The following is a 25,716-nucleotide window of genomic DNA, read 5'->3' as shown; positions in this document are numbered from 1 at the left end:
TTCGATTGACTTACGAAGGTCCTTCCAGCCCTCGTCGCCCGTTGTGACTTCGAATCTAGGCCCTAACCTGGCAGATCGGTCCCTAGCATTGATCGTTTGTGCAGCTTTGCTCTTTTCCAAATTTTTAGCAGGTTTCGTTGTGCCCAGTCTATCCTTAACGTTGCTTCTTGGCGCAATAGGCGTCTTAAGCACAGGGAAGTCATCACGTTTTCCCCTTTTCTTCGAGTTTTTAGAAGAAGGCGCCATGGGTTTGGCAGCAGCTGTGGCATAGGAAGCTCCCGACGGGCTGATGATCATAACACAGTCGCCGTCATTGTCAATGTTGACAAATTGTAAGGGGGGAGATATAGGCCTATTAGGAGTGTGCTGTTATTGGTCCCACATAGAGGCCATCAGCAAAAAATCAAAAGACATGTACAGACGACTAAGGGCACTCAGGTCGGCAAACTTGGGACTTAGCCGGACCACGGCGCGCATCATTTACAAAGGCGTCTTCTTGCCCAGAATTACATATGCGGCTGAGGCGTGGAAAGACGGAACACGGCTAGTAAAAAGTCAGAAGGTGCTAAACAGCGCACAGAGAGCCCCATTATTGGCCATTACAAGTGCATACAAGACGGCATCAACGAACTGCCTCGCTGTGGTTGCGGGCACATTACCGCTCGACCTTGAAATCCGTCAGTATGTAATCAGACGCGAATTTAAGGAAAATAAAATTACGATTGCAGAGCTCGACAGAAGACTGGACGGTCTATACGAAGAATGGCAGACTCGCTATGATGGTATCGAAAAAGGAAGCTGGACGAAATACATGATCCCGTCTGTCCGCACGCGATACAGCCTGCCTCTGGAACTGGACCATTATACCACCCAGTTCTTGACAGGCCATGGCGACTTCTACGGCAAACTACATAAGTTTAATCTAGTAAGGGACCCCACGTGCGAGTGTGGAAGGAACCCTGAAACGGTAAGGCACGTACTCAGGTTCTGTCCTAGAACAATAATGGCCAGAAGAAAACTGAAAAAAGTCCTCGCAGATGAAGGTGAGAGATGGCCGCCCGAAAAAGGAGCGTTCCTCAAGTCGAAGAGAACATATGATGCCTTGGTGGTATTTGCAAGAGAAGCCTTAACTAATAGATGCGACAGATAGAAAACACGATGTAAAAGAACATGCAAAAACAAGCTCTAGGTCACAAGACCTGTATGGGTCAGGACGCGGCCACCGTCAATGACGGATGGCATAGCACTCGGGGTGTCTCGAATGAGTGCATATGGCGTAAGTGGCAGAAGCGGTGGGACACGCTCGAGTGCGTCCTGACCCGGGATGCGCTCATACGTCAGGGACGTGTAGTCAGGCCCTGGGGTGGGGGCCTTGGAGAATACTACCCCAGTAGTCCCTGCTTGTCGTACGAGGCAACTTAAAGGGAACAGGCCAGGCGAGGCCGGCGCCTGGGGCGCGGACGCACCGAAACCTACGGAGACTAAGGCGTTGAGTGGTTTTGACCGCGACCACGTGAAGAGCGGGTCGGTCACTGGGCTTAGTCACCTGGTGACGCCTTGGTGGCGTGGTTGAGGTTCTGACCGCGACCTCGTGAAGAGCGGGTCGGTCACTGGGCTTGGCCGCCCGGTGACGCCTCTTGGAGGCGGAGTCGGGCCCACCGTGAGCCCGTGGTACACGGCCCAAATCTCGGGAGGACCATAAGCTGAGGCTTGAAGCCAACGACGCTTCGTCCGAGCATCCCACCAATGATGTGCTTCACCTAACGGGGAGCGAGAATGGTGCTTCGGGATGTGGAGGGGGCCCTCGGTGTTGAGAGATTAACACCGAGCCCTCACACGTCGGTCGAGGTGGACACTGCCTCGACCGACGGTGGATTGGTTTCGAAGTGGCAGTTTGCAGGAGCATACTATGTGGTAATAGACCTCACGCTTGGTCAGGGGATAGCTGCCGAGTGACGGGGCCTGGCGGACCCGTACGGCGACAGTCGGCCGGGAATGCACGGTCTCTCCTTAGCGCTCACCCAGCTTATCGTTGGAGCTATATAGTGACCAAAAACGGAAAGCAAAGTGGATAGATTGCGGCCTCACCAAGGTGGCGAAAGGCACCGGTATGCCCTAGCCGGATGGTACGGGCGCGCCAGGGTACTCCTCCGTGCGCGTCCGGTGCTCGTGGTCCTTAGACGACGTGCGGTCGTCAGCCCCGCCGACCCTCGGGCCATCTCAGACATGAAAGTGCTGTGGGGAGGTTCGGCGGGCGGCGCCTGTATGCCTCCGCGGCCCTTGACTAGCACCAAGTGCTAACATAAGGTCCGTGGTTGTAGCCGTAAGGCACCAAACCCGGGAGCTTCGTGATTCTCTTATCGGAAGATTTGCTTTACCGCGACCCGGATATGATCTCATTATGTTTTCCATAAGCGGGAATGCTTCATTTGCTATTATGTAGTATGGTATTTTTCCATTTTCACTATCAATTTCTATGGGTTATGGAAAATCAATTTTCTTTTCTATTATAGCTTTCCCTAATGTGCATTCTTTGAATATGCCTCCATCACTACAACGGCCAGGAGAACCAATATCGACTATGGTAAAATAATAATTAGCATCGCACAATGCTAGTAAAACTGTGCTGTGAGATCCTTTATAATTAAAGTTGGATGATCCACTGTTTTCCAATGCCTGTTATTTGTAAAAACTATAACAAAATACCAACTTGATGTACTACATGTTTTCCATCTAAAGCGCCACAACAATTAGGTATCTGCCATTGTTCATAAAACTGCTTTGCTACCTTAACCCAATTACTTCTAATTGGTTGCAATAATACCTATATATTAGTGTAACAATTTAATTTTAATAATCTAAGTCAACTAAGTCTATTTATAGTACTTTTTTATATAGTATATCCCACTATACTGTACAGCACTCATATATTATTTTTGTTATAGTTGCCTTTCCAATTCTAAAAGAATACATAATAGCTTTCATGCTTTCGCCTGAAGCTAAATATCTATAGAAAAAAATATCTTTCATTATTTTAAATATAGTCTTTAAGTATATATACCTTAATGTAGCAGTTAAAATTTCTCCAACTGAAAGAATATCCTTTCTGATTGGATTTCTTTGGAGTTTGGGAGAAACAAGAATTACTAATTCTTCAAAAGTAGTAGAAGTCATTCGTCATACAGTTGCAGTTCTTTTGTAAAACAATGATAATGGCCATGTAATTCTCTCTCTTGGAGTAACGGACGTACGTGCCATCTTGGTTTGGCCCTACTAGAAGTATATTAAACATTAGGAACGAATGCAGTTTAGCTCCCAAATGATTTTTTGGATTTTTTTTTTTCAAAATGTGAGTTTTGCATGCCTAATTTGATGGCACATTTAAAAAAAGGCGGTCAAACTTATTTTGGAAGTTATGGTCAAAAAATCGTGTTATTGAATTAAAAATACCAAAAATTTAAGTTTTGTAATGATATGCTCACACATCATTATAATAAATAAACTAAAATCTTACAGAATAATAAATAACGGCCAGATTGTCGTTTGTAGAAATCGGTCATCCCCAATAAAACTATTGTCACCGACAAAAAGGTCTTTGCCGCCGAAGAGAAATCTAGTTCGGGGAAATACAAAAACTTTTGATAAAATCGCCTACCTCTCTCTGGTCGGCATATCCGTGTCGTCCCTTAAACCAGTGCATGAGCACCAACCACCAAAGTAACAACCTCTTAAGTACCAAAGACACCGATTTCAACGAGCGACAACTGGACTTCTTGTGCAAGCAATAATCAGTGCGTTCGTTAATTCAATTTGTGTATTTGAAGTAGTACTTTGTTTTATCTAAAACCTAAAACTCCTACAATATTGTCTACGAACAACTGCGAATCAGGTAAGGCATTTAATATAATATTTTATATTTATTGCGTTAATACACTATATGTGTTTTTTACATAAAATTACATTGTATGGTGTATTTGATCTAATTCTCGAATACACGATCTCGAGAGCCCTCCGAACACCTGGAGGAAGGTAATAGCTTAATTTTACTATTTTAACATCTATTTTAATATAACTATCGACAGGAGTCATATCTATATTCGTATTTTTATTTTATCTTATTTCTAAGTTATTACAGTTTTTAGAATTTTTTTTTTTTAGAAATGTTTGTATTTATATGCTCAACATTTTGGTGTAATCAGAATTTGCCTATCACACTTACTTTTTATGTTATTGTTAATAAACCACATAAAACTGAATTATAAAATTATTTCAAACATTTGCATATTTTAACCAAAAAATTTAAGTTAGTTCTGATTTCCCCAAAACTTATTTATGTTATTACTCATCGAATGAAAAAAAAATATCAATTTTGAGTTTCTCAAATATGCAAAAAAAAAAAAAATCACTTGGGAGCTAAACTGCATTTTTTAGTTGTAATTATAAAATTAAAATGTTCACATATTTGTTTTAGAATTGAATGTCAATGTAAATTCACTTAAATCATTTAAATGTATGTACACTTTAACTAATTATGTAGGCACTTACCTACAAACATATTTCATATTTTCGATGTATAAATATAAAATCACAACTTTTCGTCGGTATTGTTGTAAATCATAATGATAAGTTTCTAAGATTATATAAGATTAGGTATATAATATTATATACGCCTATAATATTATATAATAATAGATTGTTTCTATTGTATCTGTCGCGTTCGGCTCTTAACAAAAATAAATATATAATAAATGTCAAGGGTGCCTTCACGACTAGGCGTTAGTTAAATATAAATACTAACAACCTTATGAATAGCAAAAGGAATTAATATAGATAATCCAAGTGATATTGGGATAAATAATTGAATTTATTGATTTTATAAGTGATGTTAGGTACTTTGGTTAAGTATAATAAAATAAATAATAACAAGTGTGGAATGCCTATTTGGCACCCACCAGCTGAATAAAATATAAAGTAATAATAATATTGAAGTGCTTGATTAGCACACAAAAATAATAACAATAATATTGAATAATAATATAAAAACAAATCGTCAGCTGGTTACCTGGAGAACTGGTGTCCGTTAGCGGCTTCGAACCAAACGCTACCGTCTCAAGATGCGCACATTTACACAATAAAAATACAATATTATAAAAATTAAATGTGCAGCAACCCGAGAACGTACGACTAACGAGCCACCAGTTCAAACGAATAAATCAATGAACACATGTAATTGACAACGACACAAAATTCACGTGCTTCTGTAAGTATCTTGTGGTACGCCCTGAATAGGGGAATAATATTAAATGATTGAACAAATCAAATGACTGAACGATACTTACAGAAGTAAATTCACAGAAGACGATTAGTACAAGATGATTGAATATATATGAAATATGAATGTATTGAATGAATGTTTGCTTCTTCAGCAAAAAATGAATGTATTTAGGTTAATGAAACAATGTGCTCTGGCTGGCAGTTGACTTCGACCGAACAGCTCGAGAGGCAAAAAAAAAAGAAATCAAACGAATGTATTGAGTTGAATATGATGCTTTTACGAAAACGAATGAATATTTGAATGACCAATGAAAAAACGCATAACTCACGAAAATGCGATCAGTACCACCTTAAACATTTAATACGACGAAATACAGACTTTCGGTGGCACTGAAAGCGGTACACAACTTTATGAATAACAAAAAACATTGAAAATACACGAAAAAATAATATGAAAATATAACCGTTGGAATACGCACATTGCCCACTATCAGTAAGATAACACAATGTCACAATCTGACGGTGGGACAAAGCGCGCACTCCCCGATCCGTTGTCGTGAATCACACACACACATGCACACACCAGACAGCCAGCTGATTTGCTGTTGGCGCGGAAACGAAAACATTAATTTGTTTGCGGAGCGAACAGTACCATTGGCGCAAATATCATTTGAGATTTGTGGGTAAACAATAACAATTTTAAATTAGATTCGCAATAGTTTGGAAATTCACAGAAAATCAATAATAGGTACAAATTAACCACATGGTTAGATATATTGTAATTTATTTAATGAATTTAGATATATATAACTATATAAATGTACAAGAATATAGTTAATAGGAGTGAAATTTACATACAGTTATAGTCGGCAGTACCACAGATACATGTATCAAATATAGAATAATAATTTCATCTTGTATCATGGTACATATATTAATGTTTCATGTTATAATTTATACTAGGTATCATAATATATCTTATTTTACTAAAAGATACAAGGTACTTTGGTAAAAATGTATATTGAATTGTGTTGGAATTTACAAGTTATAAAGCCTTCAATTTTCAGGAAACTCAAAACTTAAAAAAACATTTAAGATTTTTCTCTTTGTTATCCTTGAGATAATCTAAAAATATGTAAACAATTTAGGTTCCTGTATGACCATACCTAAACATATAATATGAGAAATTATTAGTAGAAATTATCATTTTTGTTTTTCTAAATGATTGCAATTGGTTACATATTATATAGATATTATAATTAGAAGAAATATGGCATAATATACATTTTGTACAAATATAACTACAAATATTTGGTCTGAACAACGTCGGCCGGGACAGCTTTTAATATAATACAATCATAAATTATTTCTATTGTACCTACTTGTTTATTTTTAAGTAAAAAAAGTTATACTTTTAAATGTTGCGTGATATTTATGTAATTAAGTTTATTGCACCTACTACCTACTCTATAATATAAAGTGCCCATAATATAATATAATAATGAATTGTTTCTATTGTATCCATTGATGCAAATAGCATTTGAGATTTGTGGGGCTGAAGCACTACTATAAAGTAATATTGAATATGATTGAAAAAACATTAGGTAATGTTTGATGGTTGACATTTTTTGAGCTTAGCCCTTAAAGCATCCATTTTGCACATATGATTCTTTCTAATAATCTTTAAGTGGTAAGTGTCTAAACTAAACACACATGGGTTAAGGCTTTATCAGTTTACGTGTCCAAAACACATAGAAAAGACGGACAGCACCTCCAGGATCGGTATTACCTCTATGGTGTTGGGTCGTAGGTACAATGGTTGAGTTGCAAATAATTTTTTAATACTCGCCAATCACGCAAACTCAAAAAAAAATAACTAGTTTCTTAGCTATTATTTTTAAAAACAAGCATACGAATTCGTACGTCTCGCATACTAAATGTTGGGACCGTAAAAAATACCACGACGCCATCGGTTCTATTTGAGGGGGTGCTGGAGAAATGCTCAAATGTTAGGAACGACATTTGTACTTGGACGGGAGGTCGTACAAATTTCGGAAACGGTCATACAAATTCTTAATTACTAAATGATGAGACAAAAAAAACACACTATTGCCATCGAATCTTGTGGAGGATACTGGGGAAACGTTTCTTCAGCACCGCCCCAGTTTTTTGTTTGTGGGGCGAAAACTAAACGAGTACAAATTTAAAAAATGGTCATACTAATTCATACTAATTGCATACTAAATATTAGCACAAAAAAAAATATGAAAATCGTATGGGGGTGTGCTGGTTAGTACGTCCTCTCCGGGCCGCGCGCACCAGCGACCAGTGTTAGGACTTATCTAGATAAATTATATTTATTTATATTTATTTATTTATTTATTAATACGGACAAAAGTCCAGTTCACAATATATTTGTATAGATAACAATACTATAATATAATTAAAATATTAACATAATAAAAAATGAAAAGATTAACACATCGAATAAAAGTAATAATAATAATAATAATAATAATAATAATAATAATAATAATAATATTAATAATAGTAATAATAATAAAAATACATTCAGTGTTTATTAAAATAATTAATTGTTTATTTAAGATATTAATGGGGTTATATGACGTATAATTTTTGGATAAATGAGCATAGGCGGATATTTGATCATATCCGTGGGGGGCTTAACATTTTTACCATATTCATTAGCGTCAACACATTATTAGACACTTCAACCTGCAAGCTAGTAGCTCTCCTACTTTATTCTATCTGAGGCCCAAAATATGTATAGGTTTTATGAACATAAATAAAAATATTTATTTGCTATATTGCTATATTGATAAGCTATCAAATGTGTTTTTTATTTTAATGTTATGAATCTATTTTTTTTTGCAAATATATCTATAACAGTATCGGTATTAATATATTTAGTTATGTTTTTTTCAATATACAATATTGATGTGTTGTTGAACCACTCCTGCAACATGGAAGTTCGAAGCCAAGTTTTGATTCGACGCATTGCTGAAAGACTCCTTTCACAAGTTGAGGAACTTATTGGTATTGTTATAGCAACTTGAAATAATTTGTATAAATTAGGGAAAACACTTTTTGTTAAAACCTTTTTTACATAATTTAAAGATATATATTCTTCGTCAGTAGACTGCAATATGCAATTCTATACCACTGCCATTTCTGACTTCAGTAAATCTTTAGATACACACATCAAATCCTAAAAAATATATAAAATAGAGGATTACTTTTAAAAATAGAAAACTAGAGTATAAGTAGAAATTCATTTTTATAAACGATAAATCAATACTTACTTTATAATGATCTACAAAAAAAAAACCTTTTTTCCAGATTTACCAAGATAGCATCAAATACAGGAAAGAAAGCATTTTTTTTTTTTAAATAACCTTCAGTGGTTTCATTAGTTTCATTGATACTATGTTCAGCACTTGTGGTTGCAGTGACATCAAAATTTTTAAAAATTGTTGGCTCTTGTCTTTTTCTTTTACATCCTAGTTAAGTAAATATTTACTTAAAATTAAGAATTATAAATAAATATATGTATAATCAAGGCTCACCTTTAGACGGTGTTTGTATTGATATGTCATGATCTTTAGCAAAGGTTTCTATTTCACACCAAAGCTGAGAAAAATATTCTGTTGTTCTTAAAATTTAAAAAATCATCATCACACCTTAAATAATATTTTTAGATTGACCTAAGGTAGCAGTTTTTTCTTGAAATTTGTTGGTAACGATATTAATATGAATTAATACTTTATGTAAGATAAATAAATAAACTATAAATGGTCCACTTTTTAAATTTGCTAATATTCCTAAAACAAAAAAAAAAAGGACTATAATTACTTTTTATTAATTTATAAATTATTACTTATTAGTTATTATAATAATATATTAATATACCAATTGCTTCATTTACTCCTCTATCATCTTCATTTTCGATTTCTTCTTCTAAAGCTTGAATAATTGCTTTATAACTTGCTTTAACACACTCTATATTTCTATAGCGGCAGTTCCATCTAGTGTCACTGAGTCTAATCACTGACCTATGTTTTATCCCCAGATTGGTTTGAATCTCAATTAAATGTTGATTTTTTGACGGATGTGAAAAATGTATGTATAGGGATTCTAAAGTGTTAAACACATTCCTAGGATAGGATAATATAACGATCTTATCAGCGGTAAATAAGGGGAATAGTTGAAAATAAATTCTTACAAAACAATATTTTTTTTTTATATTTTGATTATTTTTTACAATTATATCAAAATTGTTTGTTGTAATTGAAGTAGAGATACTAGAACCTTCCGAGGGGGCTTGACTACGTACTGAGGGGGCTTAAGCCCCCCAAGTCCCCCCCAATATCCGCCTATGTAAATGAGGAATATAAAATAAATGATTGTTACGAGCATTACGACGAAAGTCCAATTCACAATATATTATTTGTAGATAAAAATAATGTAATATAATTTAAAATAATAAAATATGACATAATAAAAATTTAAGAGATTAATATATCAAATAATAGTAAATATAATAATGATAATAAATGATATTGATAATAATAATAATAATGATAATAATAATAATAAATGATAATATTAATAAAAATACATTCAATGTTCATTAAAATAATTAACTATTTCCCGAAGACATTAAAATATTTATCGTATCGTATGACGTAAACTTTTTAGATGAATGAGGAATATAAAATAAATGATTGTTACGAGTGTAATGGCTATTAACTTTGACATTTAATTGACTTAATAAAAATGAATCATCAATCTCGTTATTTAGTAATTTGGCGAGGAACGTGTTGTAGGATAAGTTTCTTCGTACATTTAAAGATTCTAAGTTTAACAAATTTAAGATATTATCGTAACCAGAGTGAGGTATTCTATGAATATTACATTTATGACATAAAAATCTGAGAACTTTATTTTGAACTTTTTCAAGTTGATCATTATGTCCTACATTGTTGTGATCCCAAATCAGTGGAGCGTATTCTAATAAAGAACGGACTAGTGAGGTATAAAGGCATTTGAGAGCAAGTGGATCACGAAAATCTGAGCAGTTCCTTTTTATCATACCAAATACAGATAAAGCTTTATTTTTAATCGCTGATACATGAGCATTGAATAATAGTTTGGAATCAAATAAGATCCCTAAATCTTTAAATAATGATGAACGATGTAGGTTAATGTCACATATATGATAATTAAAATGTAAGGGATTGTGTTTTTTGGAGTAAGTAACAATTTGGCATTTGTCAATATTTAATGATAGGCTATTTGAAATGCACCATTCGTTAAATGAAGCTAAATCACTTTGAAGAAGTTTAATATCATCGGGAGAAGTAATAGATTTGTAAATTTTGCGTCGTCGGCAAATAATAAAATGTTCGAGTGTGAAATGGATGATATAGCATCATTTATAAATAAATTAAATAGGAGAGGGGAAAGGTGATCGCCTTGGGGGACACCAGAAATTACGTTTATAGGTGTCGATATAAAATTTTTATATTTGACAAATTGTATTCTTTGACTTAGGAATGAGTTGAACCATGATAACAAGGGATTGGCAAAGTCGATTTCCTGCAGTTTATTGATTAATAAAGAGTGGTTTACTCTATCAAAAGCTTTTTCAAAATCTGTATAAATAACATCTGTTTGTTGATTATTAGAAAAAGATTTTATTATATGATGTTTAATAGTTATTAAATTAGTAAGACATGACTTTTTATTGCGAAATCCATGTTGTTGTGGTGCTAAAATATGTTTAAATATGGGCGTAAGCTTGTTATTTATTATTTTAGAAAGTATTTTTGGGAGAATAGAAATTATTGATATAGGACGGTAGTTTGAGATAAATGATTTATTACCTTTTTTAAGAATCGGATTAATATAAGTGGATTTCCGAGATGATGGAAATGAGCCACTATTTAAACAAAAATTAAAGAGATACGTGATAGGTGGTGAAAGTATAAATCTGCAGTTAAATAAAAATATAGGAGAGAGTCCATCAGGACCAATTGCATTTTTGTAAGATAGAATATCTAATTCATTGAAAACTTCTAGGAGTTCGATGTGAAGTGAGTTTAACGAATCAATTGATTGAACTATATTAGACTGAAAATTAATAGTAGTAGGAGCTGTGTCTTTATAAACTGAAGAGAAGTATTGACTAAATAAGTCAACAATTTCTTGACCATTATCAGCTGTCATATCGTTGAAAGACATTGTGTTAGGAAAACCAGATGATTTTTTAATATTTTCAATAAAAGACCAAAATTTTTTAGGTCTAAATCTAAAAGATTTTTGAATATTAATTAAGTATTGGGAGTAATCAAATCTACTTAAGGATTTACATTGAGCACGTGTGGAAGAGAATTGTTGGTATTTATCTTGTGAGTTAGATAACATAAATATTGAATGTTGGAATTTTTTTAATTTGATTAGATTTATTAAGTCTTTAGAAAACCAACCGGGGAATTTAGATTTGAAGTATCTTTTTTTAGGAATAAAAGTGTTTATTGTATAGAATAGGAGGGAATAAAATTCTTCAGTTATGGTTGTAATATCATTATTAATATTGAAAAACTCGTTCCAGTTTATTGAACCAAGGAAAGATAAAATATTATTATAATCATCCTTATACCAGTCGTAGGCTTCTTCAGAAAAAGATAGCGGAAAGGGAGTGTAGGACTGAGAGTAGCTGACATAAATAGGAGGGTGATAATTATCTACTGGAACTATAGAATCCTTATTCAAAGATATAGAATGAGAATTAGAATTGGATAATATAAGGTCCAGTATTGAACCATAACTATTGAAAATTGTATTTATTTGAAAAAGATTAAGTAATGATAGATTTTCTAAAAAAAATAGCTCAAGGAGAGAATAAATTTAAGTTAACATTTAGTGATGCCTTATTTAAATTTGGCAAATTAAAATCACCAAAAAGTAGAAGATCATCATTTGGACGAGAAGAAATTAGGTTATCTAAAATAGAGAAATAATCATTATACAAAGAAGAAGGAGAATTTGGCGGAAAGTAGAAACAACCTACGATTAAATTTTTAGTGTTATTAATTTTTACAGAGACAAAGCATAATTCTAACGATTTTTTATCAATTTCAATTTGTGGGGAGATACATTTTTTATTCTCTGCTATTAAGACACCTCCTCCTCTGGTCGACGAGCTAGATAATAATGATCTATCATATCTATAAATTTCGTAGTTTACGAGACCAAGTTCAAGTGAGCTAACATTATTATGTAACCAGGTTTCGGTAAAAGCTAAAATATTAAAATCTAAGAAATCAGTATTGGTTTTCAATAGTTTTAATTTAGTATTAAGACCTCTTACATTTTGATAGTAGCAGTTGAATATATTGTGAACGGAAATTAGTTTTTTGAGTTGATAATTTTTGGAGTGCCTTTGATGTATTTAATGATGAGGTCCTGTTCTCCATTAGATTGACGGTTTAGAAGTTCTTGGCGAAGGTGAGACATGTATTCTTGTTGCTGTTTGGTTCGGTCAGAAGAGAAGCGAATGTCTTTCCAGGTAGAGTTTGATTTTAATTTATTTTGATATGAGAATAGTTCGAAAATATCTTTTTGATCTGAGAAACGTAATTTTACTGGTCGAGGTTTGGTAGTATTGGAAGAAGAAGGTTTGCCCAGACGAGTGACAGAAATTGGTTTGGATTTTAAATTAAGAACATCAAGTATGTTTTGAATAGAAGTAGAATCCGAGCTTGAGTTTGATGAGTCATTAAGAGCTTCTGGTAAATTAAAGAGTAGCACATTATTCCGTCGTGATTGTCGGTCGATCATCTCAGATATTAAATTGTCGTCAATTAAGATTGATGCCTTTGAATTTGATGATGTGATATTAGCTTCAAGAGTTTCCACTTTAGTTGTTATAGAGGCTAGTTCAGTAGATAGAGTGTTTAATTGTGCGGAATGATTATTGACTTTATTTGTTATAGTTGCTAATTTTTTGGATGGAGAATTTACTGAAGACACTAATTTATTAATTGAAATTTTTAAATCATTTACAGATTTAATTAGAGTATCAAGTTTAGCTTCCATGTTGGTGAAATAAGTGGATAAATATCCAGATAATTATTTTTTTATCTTTTATCTTATCTAGATACATAAATATAAGTTATCTAAGTATTTATTTTAGATAAAAATTGAATTTATCTAGATAAATTTTTTGGAGAAAATTAGCTAGATCTGTTCGAAAATGTTTTATTTTTATTCTCATTAACTGAAGCACAACTTGTACGTAAAATTACACCCAGGGCTGAAAATATATGACGTTATTCTGAAAAAACTATAAATTATTCCTATTTAGTACTTATTAGTATATAAGTAATTAATATTCTGTATTCGGTTAATAATATATAATATAATATTATACTAATTAATTTATGTATTATACATGATACTTTATACTTTAAAATTATGTATCACGATATAAGATACAAAAAACAATTGTATCTTTGATACTGCCCAACCCTGCAAATAGAGTAACTAATGAGTTCTCGAAATTAGGTTAGATTTATTGGATAGATTCGGACAAGAATGCAATAATCCATGAGAGGTAGGCCAGATTATAGGCGATATTAATATATGGGTAGGTATACTTATGAATAAGAAAATAATAAGAAAAATAAATAAAATGTGATTAATTATAACAGAAAAAACAAAAGAAACAAATGGGCGTTGTGACCATTCTTTCTTAGAACGAACAGCCATTGACGCTAACGGAAAATGAAACAATGAAGGATTAAGAAATATTTGGAAAAATGGCAAGAGCAGCAATAAAAAGTTTTGGGGAGACTCAGGAAAGAGCATGGGTTTGGCCAGATGACATTAAATGGATGGTTTTCGAATTGGTTTGTGACAGTAGGATTTCACATTAAAAAAGGTCAGAGCCACGAGGAGGATATACGCAATTTCTTTCATAATAATAAAAAAAGGATATATATAGGGCTATTATTATATGTCTAATATTAGGGATACTAAGATAATAATAATGAAAATAAGCAGTGTCGGCCTGGTACACCAAAGGCCCATGGATCAGTTTTTTAAGGGGCCTCATAATAAAATATAAAATTTACTTGATATTTTGGTGAAAAATAGCTCACCACCTTTTTTCCTTTAAATATACATATAATATTCGAATTCCTGATATTTTTGGTACTACTATTAAAGAGTGTCTTGTGACTATACAAGCTTCTATTTTTCAAATGAAAATCTCATCGTTTCTGAAAACTATTTAGGAGACAATGTTCTTGTAAATATAGATGTATCTAAATCAAAATTCTAATAAGTAGTTGCTAAATTATTAAAATGTTTATACTAAGGATAATCCTTAATTATGGTTTTACAATAAAAAATTATAAGTAGCTAATATTAGATGTAGTATACTAGTACATATTCACTATTCAGTACACCTACTTAATAATTTTTACATATAATTTATCTTGATAGATCAAAGGTAATTAGTACCTACTGACTACTAAATTTTCAAACCATCTAAGCTCCCAAATCTAATTAGCCAAATTCCATATACGTGTTATCATTAGTACACAAAGTTATATTACTCAAAAACTACTACCTAGTTCGAATTTTGATTTAGATACATCAAAGCTAAAAAAAAAACCTACCGAATAATTAAAAGTAAAAAAGAGGATTCATATATGAAAAACAGAAGTTTGTATTGTAACAACATCATCATAAAAAATATTCTAAAATCTTCAAGTGTATTTAAAAATTCTAAAAATCAGAATTTGAATATAATATTTTAAAACTTAAGTGAAAAAATAGGGTGAGCATGTATCAATGGAGGTATATGTAGGAACGCAGCCTGACATCCCATTCAAATTTGAAAATAAGCCATAAAGTATTGTAAAAAGGATGATAACTCCAATTTCTAAAACTGGTCGAAATATCACGATAGATAACTGGTACACTTACATACCATTGGTAAATGAGTTGCTTGAAAATCATAATTTGACAACTGTTGGAACTCTATGCAAAGATAAAAAAGAAATCCCCCTTGCTTTTTAGATACTAAACGTAGGCAAAAAAATTTAACTTTATTCGGATATAGAAAAAATCAAATAATTATGTCGTACGTGTCTCGTAAAAACAAAAATGTCATATTGGTATCTAGTATGCATTATCAAGGCGTTATAGATACAGATTCTGGTGACTAAAATAAACCCGAGATTATTACCACTTACAACTCTACAAAGGGTGAAGTATGTTGTTGATGAATTGAAGGGAGAATATTCTGTTTCTAAAGTAAGCTGTAGATGGCCATTGACAATATTTTTCTCTCTAATGAATATTGCGGAAATCAATAGCCAAATAATTTATCGGGAAAATACTGTCAATGTTATTACTCCTCGAAATTATCTTAGAAGTTTGGGTCGAGAACTTGTTAAAGAATTTATGATCAACCGACTTGATATACCAACATTGAGTATTCAACATCGAAGTACAATTATGAATATAACAGGAATAAAGAAACAGCTTACACAGCCTGAACAACACGGGGCAGTGAAAGAAAGATAGAAATGTGTATATTGTCCAAAAAAGAAAAATCGAAAAACAATGGTGGGTATTACATGAAATATATTAATAAACTTTATAAATAATGAATTCAAAAAAAAATATTTCATGTTTAGGTATGCTGTGTAGGGCTGTGCGATTATTTTTATTAATCCATTATTTTAATCGATTATTTTTAACGAAGGATAAATAATCGAATAACCGATTAACCGATTATTCGATTAACATTCGAATATAATCGAGTAATCGAATATAATAAGATATAGTCGAATAACCAAGCATAACATTTCAAAACAAGAAAATAAATAGGTATTTTAGTTAAATATAACAAATAATATTAATATAATAATACCTAACCAAGGACTAAACTTAGGATTGCTGTAATTCAGTCAATTTTTGAGATAGGAAAAAAGTTTGTTTATCAAAGTTGCTTAAAAAAAATAGTTCTATCGAAACCCGGTGTTGAAAATAGGTGTTGCAATTTAAAAAATGTAAGTTTTATTGCGCATTCGCACAATAAAAGAATTAAAAATTCGAAAATGATCACAAAATGTGTATTTTAGTATTCCCTAGCTTCTCGAAAAAACCCCAATTCAATCCAAGGTCGCTGAACAGAGATATTTCGTGTTACCATTTGAGTGAAACACACTGTATATGTCTTCCTAATGGCCTTGCTGCCGAGGGTTATCTATTTTTAAATTAAAAAAACAAATAATATTAAATAAAAATAAAATAATAATTATAAGTCTTGCATGTTTGCGCGGGTCTACCAAATTATACAATGACATTTTATATTTATAATCTAAATAAACTGATAATGATTATGGTTAATTATTAGATGCTATTTATATTTTATTATTCATTCGTAATATTTCTTATTGACTTATTGTTTACACGGAGTACGGACGTCGGTAAACACTATTTCGTAACTAGTTCGTCTTCATTCTCCATCAGCACATGTGGATTTTAATAATTATACCAAATAATATATTATACAGATTACAGAAATACAAAACAACGAAAGTAAGTACTTACTACCTACTAGTTATAGTAGTTACTAGTGGCTAACTATATCTTATATATACATTGAGGAATTCATATAATTAAATATTTATTATTTATTTCATTAGTACCAAGTACCAAGTATTCAATATGAGTGAGGTATGGCAAGTTTTTAGCAAAGACGATGATGGTCTTAAAGTGAAATGCTCAATATGTAAAAAGAAATATGCAAATCCAGGATCAAGTACAACAAACATGTGGAACCATTTAAAATTTAAACCCAAGCCAAAATTTATTGAACTTGATCAAATTCGAATGGGGTTATCAGGAAGTGCATTTAATCAAGACGTTTCCAATGTTTCCATAGACGAAGATGAGTAAGTAAACACTTATAAGCTCTAATGTAGATCATGATTCAATATAGTAAAATATTAGTTCAATATAAGTGTGATTTAAAATACATAAAAATTGTAATTATTTTTCACGAGTTTACGATTGCTAAGAGTTTTGAACTTTACCGAAAATAGTACCCAATACCTATATAATTTTTGAAATGCATGAAATTGTTTTTAAAGATTAAGCAATACTAATTTTTGTAGCGTTAAAATAATATAGTATTCGAACCTCCAACGCGAGTTATACTAGCTAACCCTTGAGATTTTATACATTTTATAAAAGTATAGGTATGTCGAGTGTTCAATATTTCAATTATTATTTATTAACTGTTGGTCAAAATTATACTAGGTACCTACTTAAAAAGTTAGAAATCGATTGAGTTCCTGCCTCCGGGGGTTGTCCTTATGGCTTATGGGCGATGGTGACAACATAAATTACTAAATTTACCAAATATACAAACATTTAATATTTCTAAATAAAACTTTATGTCGTTACTGACTTTTAGTTATTATGGCAGATCTAGTAGGTATCTACTAAATGTCTAAATATTATCAAATATTCATCTGCTTTATCTAAAATGGACGTTACCAGTTGAATTGTGTCTTATGTAAAAGTATAATAAGTATATATAATAATATTTTTCCAGCATTGCTGATAATTTTAGGTTAATAATTAAATAATATGAATAATATTAATTTATTTAACTTATTCAGCTACCGTATAATAACAATATCAATATAATTTAAAATATCCTAGACTGACATGCCGTCTCCGCTCAGAATCGTGTTTTTCATATACAATGATATTATATCATTGAATTCAAATTTAATGACATCCATTATACAGTGACGTACTTGTAACCTACTGTACAGCGGAGCGATATCCACTTGACCCCCTTTTTTTTGTTAAATTGAATTAAAGATAAAAATGTCTAAATATACATTTACCTATTTCATAATATTTTTATTAGGTCTGAGATTGAGGAATCAAATTCATTAATATCACAACCTTCTACTTCAAATTATGAACCAGAATTAGGTCAATCAGATTCAACTGATTCATGTATTTATCCGTCTCCTATTACTAACACCTCATCAATAGCCATTGTTCACAAAACAAATTCAACTCTAACAAAACAAATGAAAATGACACAATTCACTCTGAATAAAAGTGCAAAAATCAAAATTAATAATGCTCTTGCCTATTTCATTGCAACAAATATGAGAGGCCGTACAGTTTAGTGGAAAAGGAGGGATTCAAACTATTTGTGAATGCGTTAAATCCTAGCTACAAGCTACCAGGTCGAAAAACTCTTACAGAATCCCGAATCCCGTCTAGTGAAACACGTAACATTATAGGGAGCATAATTAGGAGCGCCGATGTTTTTACTTTCACCACGGACTGCTGGACTTCAAGTTCAAACCAACCGTTTATTGGTCTCACGTGCTATTTTATCAACGCTAATTTCAAATTAACTTCAGCCTGTTTGGGTTGCATTGAACTGTCGGAAGACCACACTGGGGAGAATATAACCGACGTAGTTCAAATGTTGCTTTTAGATTATGAGATACCGGATAGGAAAATATGTTCGATAGTGACGGATTATGGATCTAATATGCTAAAGGCTGTACGCAATTTAAATATACCACATGTAGCTTGTTTTGGCCATGCTCAACACGGCAGTTTTACGCATCTTTAATATGGACGAGATAAAAGATGTAGTCCATAAAGTCAAATTAATCCATAATATATTTGCCCATAGTTGGAAGGCAGTTCGAGAAATGGGAAAAGTTCAGGAAAAATTTAGCTTGCCAAATAAAAAATGTCCATCTTCCTCAAAAACGCGTTGGTGGTCAATGTTGGAATTAATTAATGTTATTATTGAACAAGAACTTGGACTCACGAGTTTCCTACGAACATATAAAAATGGTGGATATAAAAATTTAGCTCTTCAAGAATCAGACATTATCGTGTTAAAAAACCTAAGTTGTATTATACAGCCAATCCGGGAAATTTAGCTGGCGATTCATACGTCACGGGCTCGGCTATACTACCAGTTATTTCTTCGTTTAAATCAAAATTATCTCAAATAATACAACTAAATGAAAGTGATGATACGGACATCAACGGAGGACAAATTAAAAACATGTATACAACTATTATTGAAGTTCTAGATCAACGCTATCAAGACATTACTGATTATGTGTACCGTATTGGATCCTAGGTTCAAAACCGAGTACTTTAAGTATGATGATTTATCGGTTTTAAAGAAAACCATCGCTGAATTTTGTGAAACAACATACAGGAGTATCGAAAGTGATAGTTAATGATTTGGAGTAAGGCGTGTCCTTTAAGGTTTGAGGAATGGCAGCCCCAAATTTGATTTTTTGCATTTAAGTCACCTCCTACGATAAAGTAGTGGCTGAGAGAATTAAAGAATGTTTCGTACTGTGGTGGTGTGATTTTGTGTTTAGGGGGACAATAAACTGCTGCAATTTTGATTGGTACATGATTTAAATTAATATTTATTAATGCTGCTTGGAGGAAATCCTTATTTATTATAGGAAGAGGAGTAAATTGTAATGTCGATTTGATAAGAATTGCGGCGCAATTATAATATTCGATTATTGTAGGGAAAAAATAATCGCACAGTCCTACTTTGAACATACCTAGGTACATTTATTAAATTATTTATTATCTATATGATTTGCAGTGCTTGACATCAGCAATACTTTAAATGCACGACTGCCATTACAACGTCATGCAGAGACACTATGGGGACAAGATTAAACTCATGTACACTGATACAGTTGAATATATAAAACTATTCTCTTGTATATACAGGGGTGCGTTCGAATATGATTAGTCGGAGTAGAGTAGAGTAGAGTAGAGTAAACTCTACGTTATCAGCTGGTACTCTTAACCATATTACTCCGAATAACCGAACGATATACCTATTTTAAATTTTTATCAATATTCTCGTATTAATAATTGATAAGTAATATCAATTTATAAAAACAGGAAATCAATGTATTTTTCAAAAACTAAACTAAGTAATTTATTAATTAAAAGTAAATGGGTAATAGGTACTAATTAATAATTATTACCCATTGTTTGTCAGTTAAATTAACATTTAATTAGTTATTGCGAGATGAGCAACGAGAGCTTAGAATTATTTGTGATGTTAGATTCAATGGGGAAAGAATTAAACAATCGATTAAAAAGAAAAATTGTACTTGTAAGTTAACATTTATAATAATTAATAACATACATTTTATACATACAATCGTATTATTTAATAGTATATTATACAATTTGTTAATAGGTTGACATTGAAGATAGTTCAGATGATGAATTAATCAATAATGTACGGGGTAATAGAGTAAAACCTATTAGAGCACATGATTTTATGTCTAAGAAAATTCAAAATTTTACCCATAAACAGTTTCAACAGCACTTTAGGTTGTCCCCAACCTCTTTTGAAAGATGTCTTACAATTTGTGGTCCCCTTTTAAAAACGAGACACCCTCTTTTTGGAAAATTGAAATTTTTAAGGTGCCAAACGTTTGTGCAGAAATGTGCACAAGGTCCCGACGTTTGTGCACAAAAACTCCCAGCGCTATCCAAAAAACAAAGTGAGGGGTATTAACACGAGGGTCCCCCTTTTTTGAAATTTTAAATATTTGTCATATTAATAAATGTTGTTTACGTACCTAATAGGTTCAATAGAATTTTACTATTGCCATGTAAACGTATGACAAATAAAATCTTCAAATATTTTTAATTTATCAAGAAAGCATTATCTTGTTCTAATGTTTTTGATTTCAAAATTGTATGAATAAATGCAGTATTTTCTTTATGCATTTCTTTACTTTATATTTTATATTCAAAATTTGTATTTTGACCGTTTCATTTTTGTATTTAGCATAATAATATGTAACTATGTCAATATTTAAAACATAATAATTATTAATCATATTTTTTTACCGCAACTAGGATTTTTACCTATTTTGATATTTAACCTGTTTTGATCCCGACCGCAACTCGGATTTTTTTTTTTTACCTGTTATAATCTCGACCGCAACTCGGTATCAACCAAAAATACTTGCGTAGAAGGACGTAAAGGTACAGACGAGAGGCTTCAACTATTATCAACTATATGGTTACTGGCTACACCAGATAGTTTTCGGTTTGTTTAAAAACTTATTATTATCAATTTCTTTTTGATATAATGATCTATATCATCTATGAAATGTTAGTTATTAGAATTTATTTTTACATGATTAATACAAATGTTTTTATTTAATTTCCAGATCAGTTTCTGATAGATTTGATGTTGGTAAAAGTTCCCTCCATGATAGTTTTGTCCGTGTCACTACTGTTCTACATAAATTATCCCCCACAATTATTAATTGGCCCAAAGTTGAGCAAATGAATCAAATTCAACTTAATTTTGGTAAGATGTCAAAGACTTGTCTCAATAATATAATTGGTGTTATTGATGGATCATATATTCCAATACCTGCACCTAAGAAATCAGCAAATTCCTATCTCACCAGAAAATGTTTTCACGCAATAACATTACAAGCTATATGTGATGATAAACTTAGAGTTATAGATGCATTTGCTGGTTATCCTGGATCTGTAGGCGATCGAAGAATATTCACAAATTCTTTGATTTATAAACGAATCTTGGAAAACAAAAATAGGTGAATATAATATTAGTAAATTAATCATTTACTCATTAACTAAACTTTTGTATTTTAATAGATTTTATAAGCACTCATGGCAGACATTATCTCAAAGTAGTGACATAATATGAGGTTATTTTGGTTACAGCTTAAATTAGGGACTTTTGAGAAACTTCATTTTACATTTTCGAACTTTTTGACTCAATGAATAAAATTTAATTGACATTTATAGAAATAACCAAAAAAATCAAAAATTCCTTGTGCCTATAAATAACTAAAAAAAATAAAAATATTTTAAATATGTTATAGTGTATATAAATGCAAATATAATCATTCGGTTTTATTCCATTTGGGTGGGCTGAAGAAATGGCAATAGAGGGGAAACGCCCATAGTACTCGAAGTTTCAGGTATACGTTTTTGAAATAGGTTTTTAAATTCATAATATTGTTGGTGAAGGAGGGCTGAGAAAATGTACATCATTGTACCTACATAAATACATAATATATTATATAAATATTGGTATTTTGAATACTTTAGGTATGTTCCTGGTCAATATTTCATCGCTGCAGATAAAGCATATCCAATACTTGATTGGTGCATTCCACCATATATTGATAGAGGTAACCTGTCTGATCAAGAAAAATTTTTTAATGTTTCATTGTCACGTGCTAGGCAGTCTATCGAAAGATGTTTTGCACTGTTGAAAGGTATTTCACTATTTATTTTTCATTTTAAATTAAAAATATATCATTGATCATTGTAATAAAACAGTTACTTGTTCAATAATTTAGGTCGTTTTAGACGTTTGAAGTATTTGGATATGAAAAAAATAGAACTGATCCCACAAACTATAGTTGCTTGTTGTGTCTTGCATAATATTTGTTTAAAGTTTGATGATGACCAATGGATTAATTCTTTAATTTCTGAACAACTAATCAATTTGGGTGACGATACTACATCTGAACAATTAACTGGCTACATTGAAAATACACAGTCCGGCTGTATTAAAAGAGATCAAATTATGGTTTCTTTGATTTAATATATTTTTTATTTATGTTGGTCTTTGAGCTATGGCAGTTATTGCTATAAAAATGTACAATACCAATAAGAATTAATTTAATATATTTCAAACAAAAACTTAATAATTCTTATAAACTTCATAATAGTAACATTTACAAAATTGGAAAACATAACTGTACCTTTGTTACCTTAATAAAAAACTGTATTAATAAAAAATATATTATTGACTGGAATTTTTTTTATAAATAGTTAGAAACTGATTCATAGTGCTTTTATATGCTTCTACAGCATCCTGTTGAAGCTGTATTGATTTCCTTTGAAGTTCTATCAATTCAGAATGTCTCTTTGCACGGTTTTCCTCTTTTTTTTCAATTAACAATTGCATATTACTTATTGAGTCAGTCTTTCTTTTTTTAACTTTTGGCATGTCCTCTGTATCATTGTTGTCACATTGTTTCTCTGCAGTTGCTTCTGCGATCAGATTTCCCGCCAGTGCCACTGGATTGATAGAGGGTTCTTTTTTAGAAATTTTATCAAATTCCTCTTCGTAGTCAAAATGAATTGCGCTTTGCCCAGAACTTGTGGTTTTTTTATTTTGTTGCCTTTTAAGGTATAACTTTCTCAGATTCTTCCACTTATTGTCACATTGAGTGGCTGTTTTACCTATACCAACGGTTTTTAAATGTTTCGCGATGGCTTGCCATACCTTTTCTTTCCTAATTGTGGTTGAAGAAAACATGTGTTTGTTTTTTTCAAACGCGTCTATTAGAACTAGTGTATAATTTTTTGGCCATCGATCAGTATCTGCAGACACAAATTAGATAAGTTTTATATAAGTAATGAATAATGACATGTTTTATTTTATTTTATTGCTGTCTACTACTTAATTAAAATTATGTGTTTAATAACTAATCCAACATACTTGGACTATTATATGTCTCGGCCTCGACTTCAGGCATTTCAGTAGTAGATTTGTCTAAAAATGACCAGACAAAATTATTCCAATTAATAAACTATACATTTAAATTTAAACATGCTAACAGTTATTTTAGTGTGAGGTTGGGTACTCTTCAGGTTTCTGATGCAATCATATCTTATAGTCAATAATAATATTAAATATTCGATAAAATAATACATTGATTTACCTGTGTTTAACACTGGTTCTGCATCCTCATTATTCGATATATTATCATCAACAGTATGTTCTAGAAACAAAAAATAAGTAGTTTCCTTAAATTATTATTTACCATTTTCCCTATACCAATAATTTCAGTAATTTTAGATTTTGATATATTATACTATTGGTTATTTTTTGTGACTATATCTTGTTGAAGGGATGAGATAAGTTACTCCAGATGATAATATGTTGAATTTTGTTTTTCTAGTAACATATTCTTGCAATGTTTTACAAAATTATAAGAGCATTTCATTTTTTTAATATGTTTTCTTTAAATTCTATTTAGTAGATAAGTACTTTTATTTAAAAAGGGCGGTCAAGTGTGTAACACTCTGCTGTATAATAAGTTATAATTGATGTATTAAATTTGAATCCAATGATAGGTATCATTGTACACGAAAAACGATTCTGAACGGAGATGATCTGTCAGCCTATGATATATTTTCTAGTGGGTGGTGAAAAAGGTGGTTTATGTTTGACCTGAATACCCCAAAATTTAAGTTATTTTATAATTATTGTAAGCCAAACTTATGGAAAATCTTGTATTAAACTACTTATACAAAAATGTCATGTCTTCCAAACTCATTACCATGGAACCTATTGGCCCTACTATCTTTAGTACAAAAATTAAATAACTTAAAAACTACTAACTTTAATTGTTATTTTGACCTAACCTATTATACTTGTAGAAATAGAAATAATTATTGTACCTACTTAATCCATCTACCAAATTGAGTCCTAACTATTTTGATTTTAATATATTATTATGTATACAGATTTTTTTAATATTAAAATATCAACCTAATAACAAGTTTATAAATTGTTGTTTGATAACCTATCAATCAGTGGTACATTAAAATCTATTATAGAATATATTATGAATAATTGATTATTACCATAGAGTTCATTCTCATAACCAAATGTTTCCTCATCTAACACCTCTTTAGGACAAGCTTCATATGTATCTTGGAGTTGAGATTTTGTTGGTTCAGATATTTTGTTTTGTAATGTATGCAAAATATATTTATTCAACTGTTCTTCATCTAATATAGAAAAATAACAATTTGTATGTCTAAATTGATTACAATTTCAAGGGGGCTAGCTTTTATGAATTGAATATGAACGTTAACATTAAATAATATTACACTTTATAACGCAGTGGCGTAGTTTGAGTAAATTTTGCAACCTCTGATATTTTTCCCAAATTATACAACTGCCAGAGTTTATAGTTACCTGTTTTTAAAAAATCATATAAATCATCAGGAACAAATACTTGATGATCTTGCCCTCTGTACTCAACAGTGAGTATCATGTTATATCGTACTGTAGCGTCTGTAGCAATTAAAAAAGACGGTAATTTAAACTTGTAAATACGTAATAAATTATTGAAAATAATTTAATAATTTAAAATTTTTATTTCGTTATCATCATAACAACTTCATAGATAAGCTTTGTTATCAGTGGAGTTAAATTAACCTACCTATTTATTTAGGGTCGTCGAGTTAACCCGGAGTCAACAACTTCGCGTTACCGAACGG

General features: G+C 31.5%; 2 protein-coding genes, 1 long non-coding RNA gene and 1 pseudogene across 3 annotated transcripts; 2 read left to right on the top strand and 2 right to left on the bottom strand.

The window, feature by feature from the left end:
- Positions 1 to 2,220: 2,220 nt before the first annotated feature.
- Positions 2,221 to 3,174, bottom strand: LOC132953841 (uncharacterized; annotated as a pseudogene).
- A 5,499-nt stretch (positions 3,175 to 8,673) lies between these two features.
- On the bottom strand, positions 8,674 to 9,447 carry LOC132933541 (uncharacterized). Its single transcript, XR_009662898.1, has 3 exons — positions 9,205 to 9,447; positions 8,862 to 9,116; positions 8,674 to 8,795 (listed from the first exon to the last, which is right to left on the bottom strand). It is a non-coding gene; the product is annotated as an uncharacterized LOC132933541 (long non-coding RNA).
- A 4,670-nt stretch (positions 9,448 to 14,117) lies between these two features.
- On the top strand, positions 14,118 to 18,988 carry LOC132953839 (uncharacterized). Its single transcript, XM_061026173.1, has 5 exons — positions 14,118 to 14,217; positions 16,890 to 16,914; positions 17,022 to 17,270; positions 18,260 to 18,519; positions 18,648 to 18,988. The coding sequence occupies exons 1-5, from the start codon at positions 14,118 to 14,120 to the stop codon at positions 18,986 to 18,988; spliced, it is 975 nt and encodes a 324-aa protein (XP_060882156.1).
- A 1,452-nt stretch (positions 18,989 to 20,440) lies between these two features.
- On the top strand, positions 20,441 to 23,020 carry LOC132953838 (putative nuclease HARBI1). Its single transcript, XM_061026172.1, has 6 exons — positions 20,441 to 20,527; positions 20,615 to 20,803; positions 21,387 to 21,478; positions 21,603 to 21,998; positions 22,519 to 22,688; positions 22,773 to 23,020. The coding sequence occupies exons 1-6, from the start codon at positions 20,441 to 20,443 to the stop codon at positions 23,018 to 23,020; spliced, it is 1,182 nt and encodes a 393-aa protein (XP_060882155.1).
- Positions 23,021 to 25,716: the final 2,696 nt, after the last annotated feature.

The sequence above is a fragment of the Metopolophium dirhodum genome, chromosome 1 (assembly GCF_019925205.1).
Source record: "Metopolophium dirhodum isolate CAU chromosome 1, ASM1992520v1, whole genome shotgun sequence".
NCBI lineage: Eukaryota > Metazoa > Arthropoda > Insecta > Hemiptera > Aphididae > Metopolophium > Metopolophium dirhodum.
Note: the sequence above shows the minus strand (reverse complement) of the source record. Positions and strands in the feature narration are given on the sequence as shown.

What these genes read in the sequence shown, in the direction of transcription:
- LOC132953838 (XM_061026172.1), top strand. Translation starts at nt 20,441, where the DNA reads ATGAGCAACGAGAGCTTAGAATTATTTGTGATGTTAGATTCAATGGGG. An exon ending in CAATTTGTGGTCCCCTTTTA is followed by an intron (nt 20,804 to 21,386) that starts AAAACGAGACAC and finishes TCGGTATCAACC; the next exon opens with AAAAATACTTGCGTAGAAGG. An exon ending in GCTACACCAGATAGTTTTCG is followed by an intron (nt 21,479 to 21,602) that starts GTTTGTTTAAAA and finishes TTTAATTTCCAG; the next exon opens with ATCAGTTTCTGATAGATTTG.
- LOC132953839 (XM_061026173.1), top strand. Translation starts at nt 14,118, where the DNA reads ATGGCAAGAGCAGCAATAAAAAGTTTTGGGGAGACTCAGGAAAGAGCA. An exon ending in GTTTCCATAGACGAAGATGA is followed by an intron (nt 17,271 to 18,259) that starts GTAAGTAAACAC and finishes TATTTTTATTAG; the next exon opens with GTCTGAGATTGAGGAATCAA. An exon ending in TGCAACAAATATGAGAGGCC is followed by an intron (nt 18,520 to 18,647) that starts GTACAGTTTAGT and finishes GTAACATTATAG; the next exon opens with GGAGCATAATTAGGAGCGCC.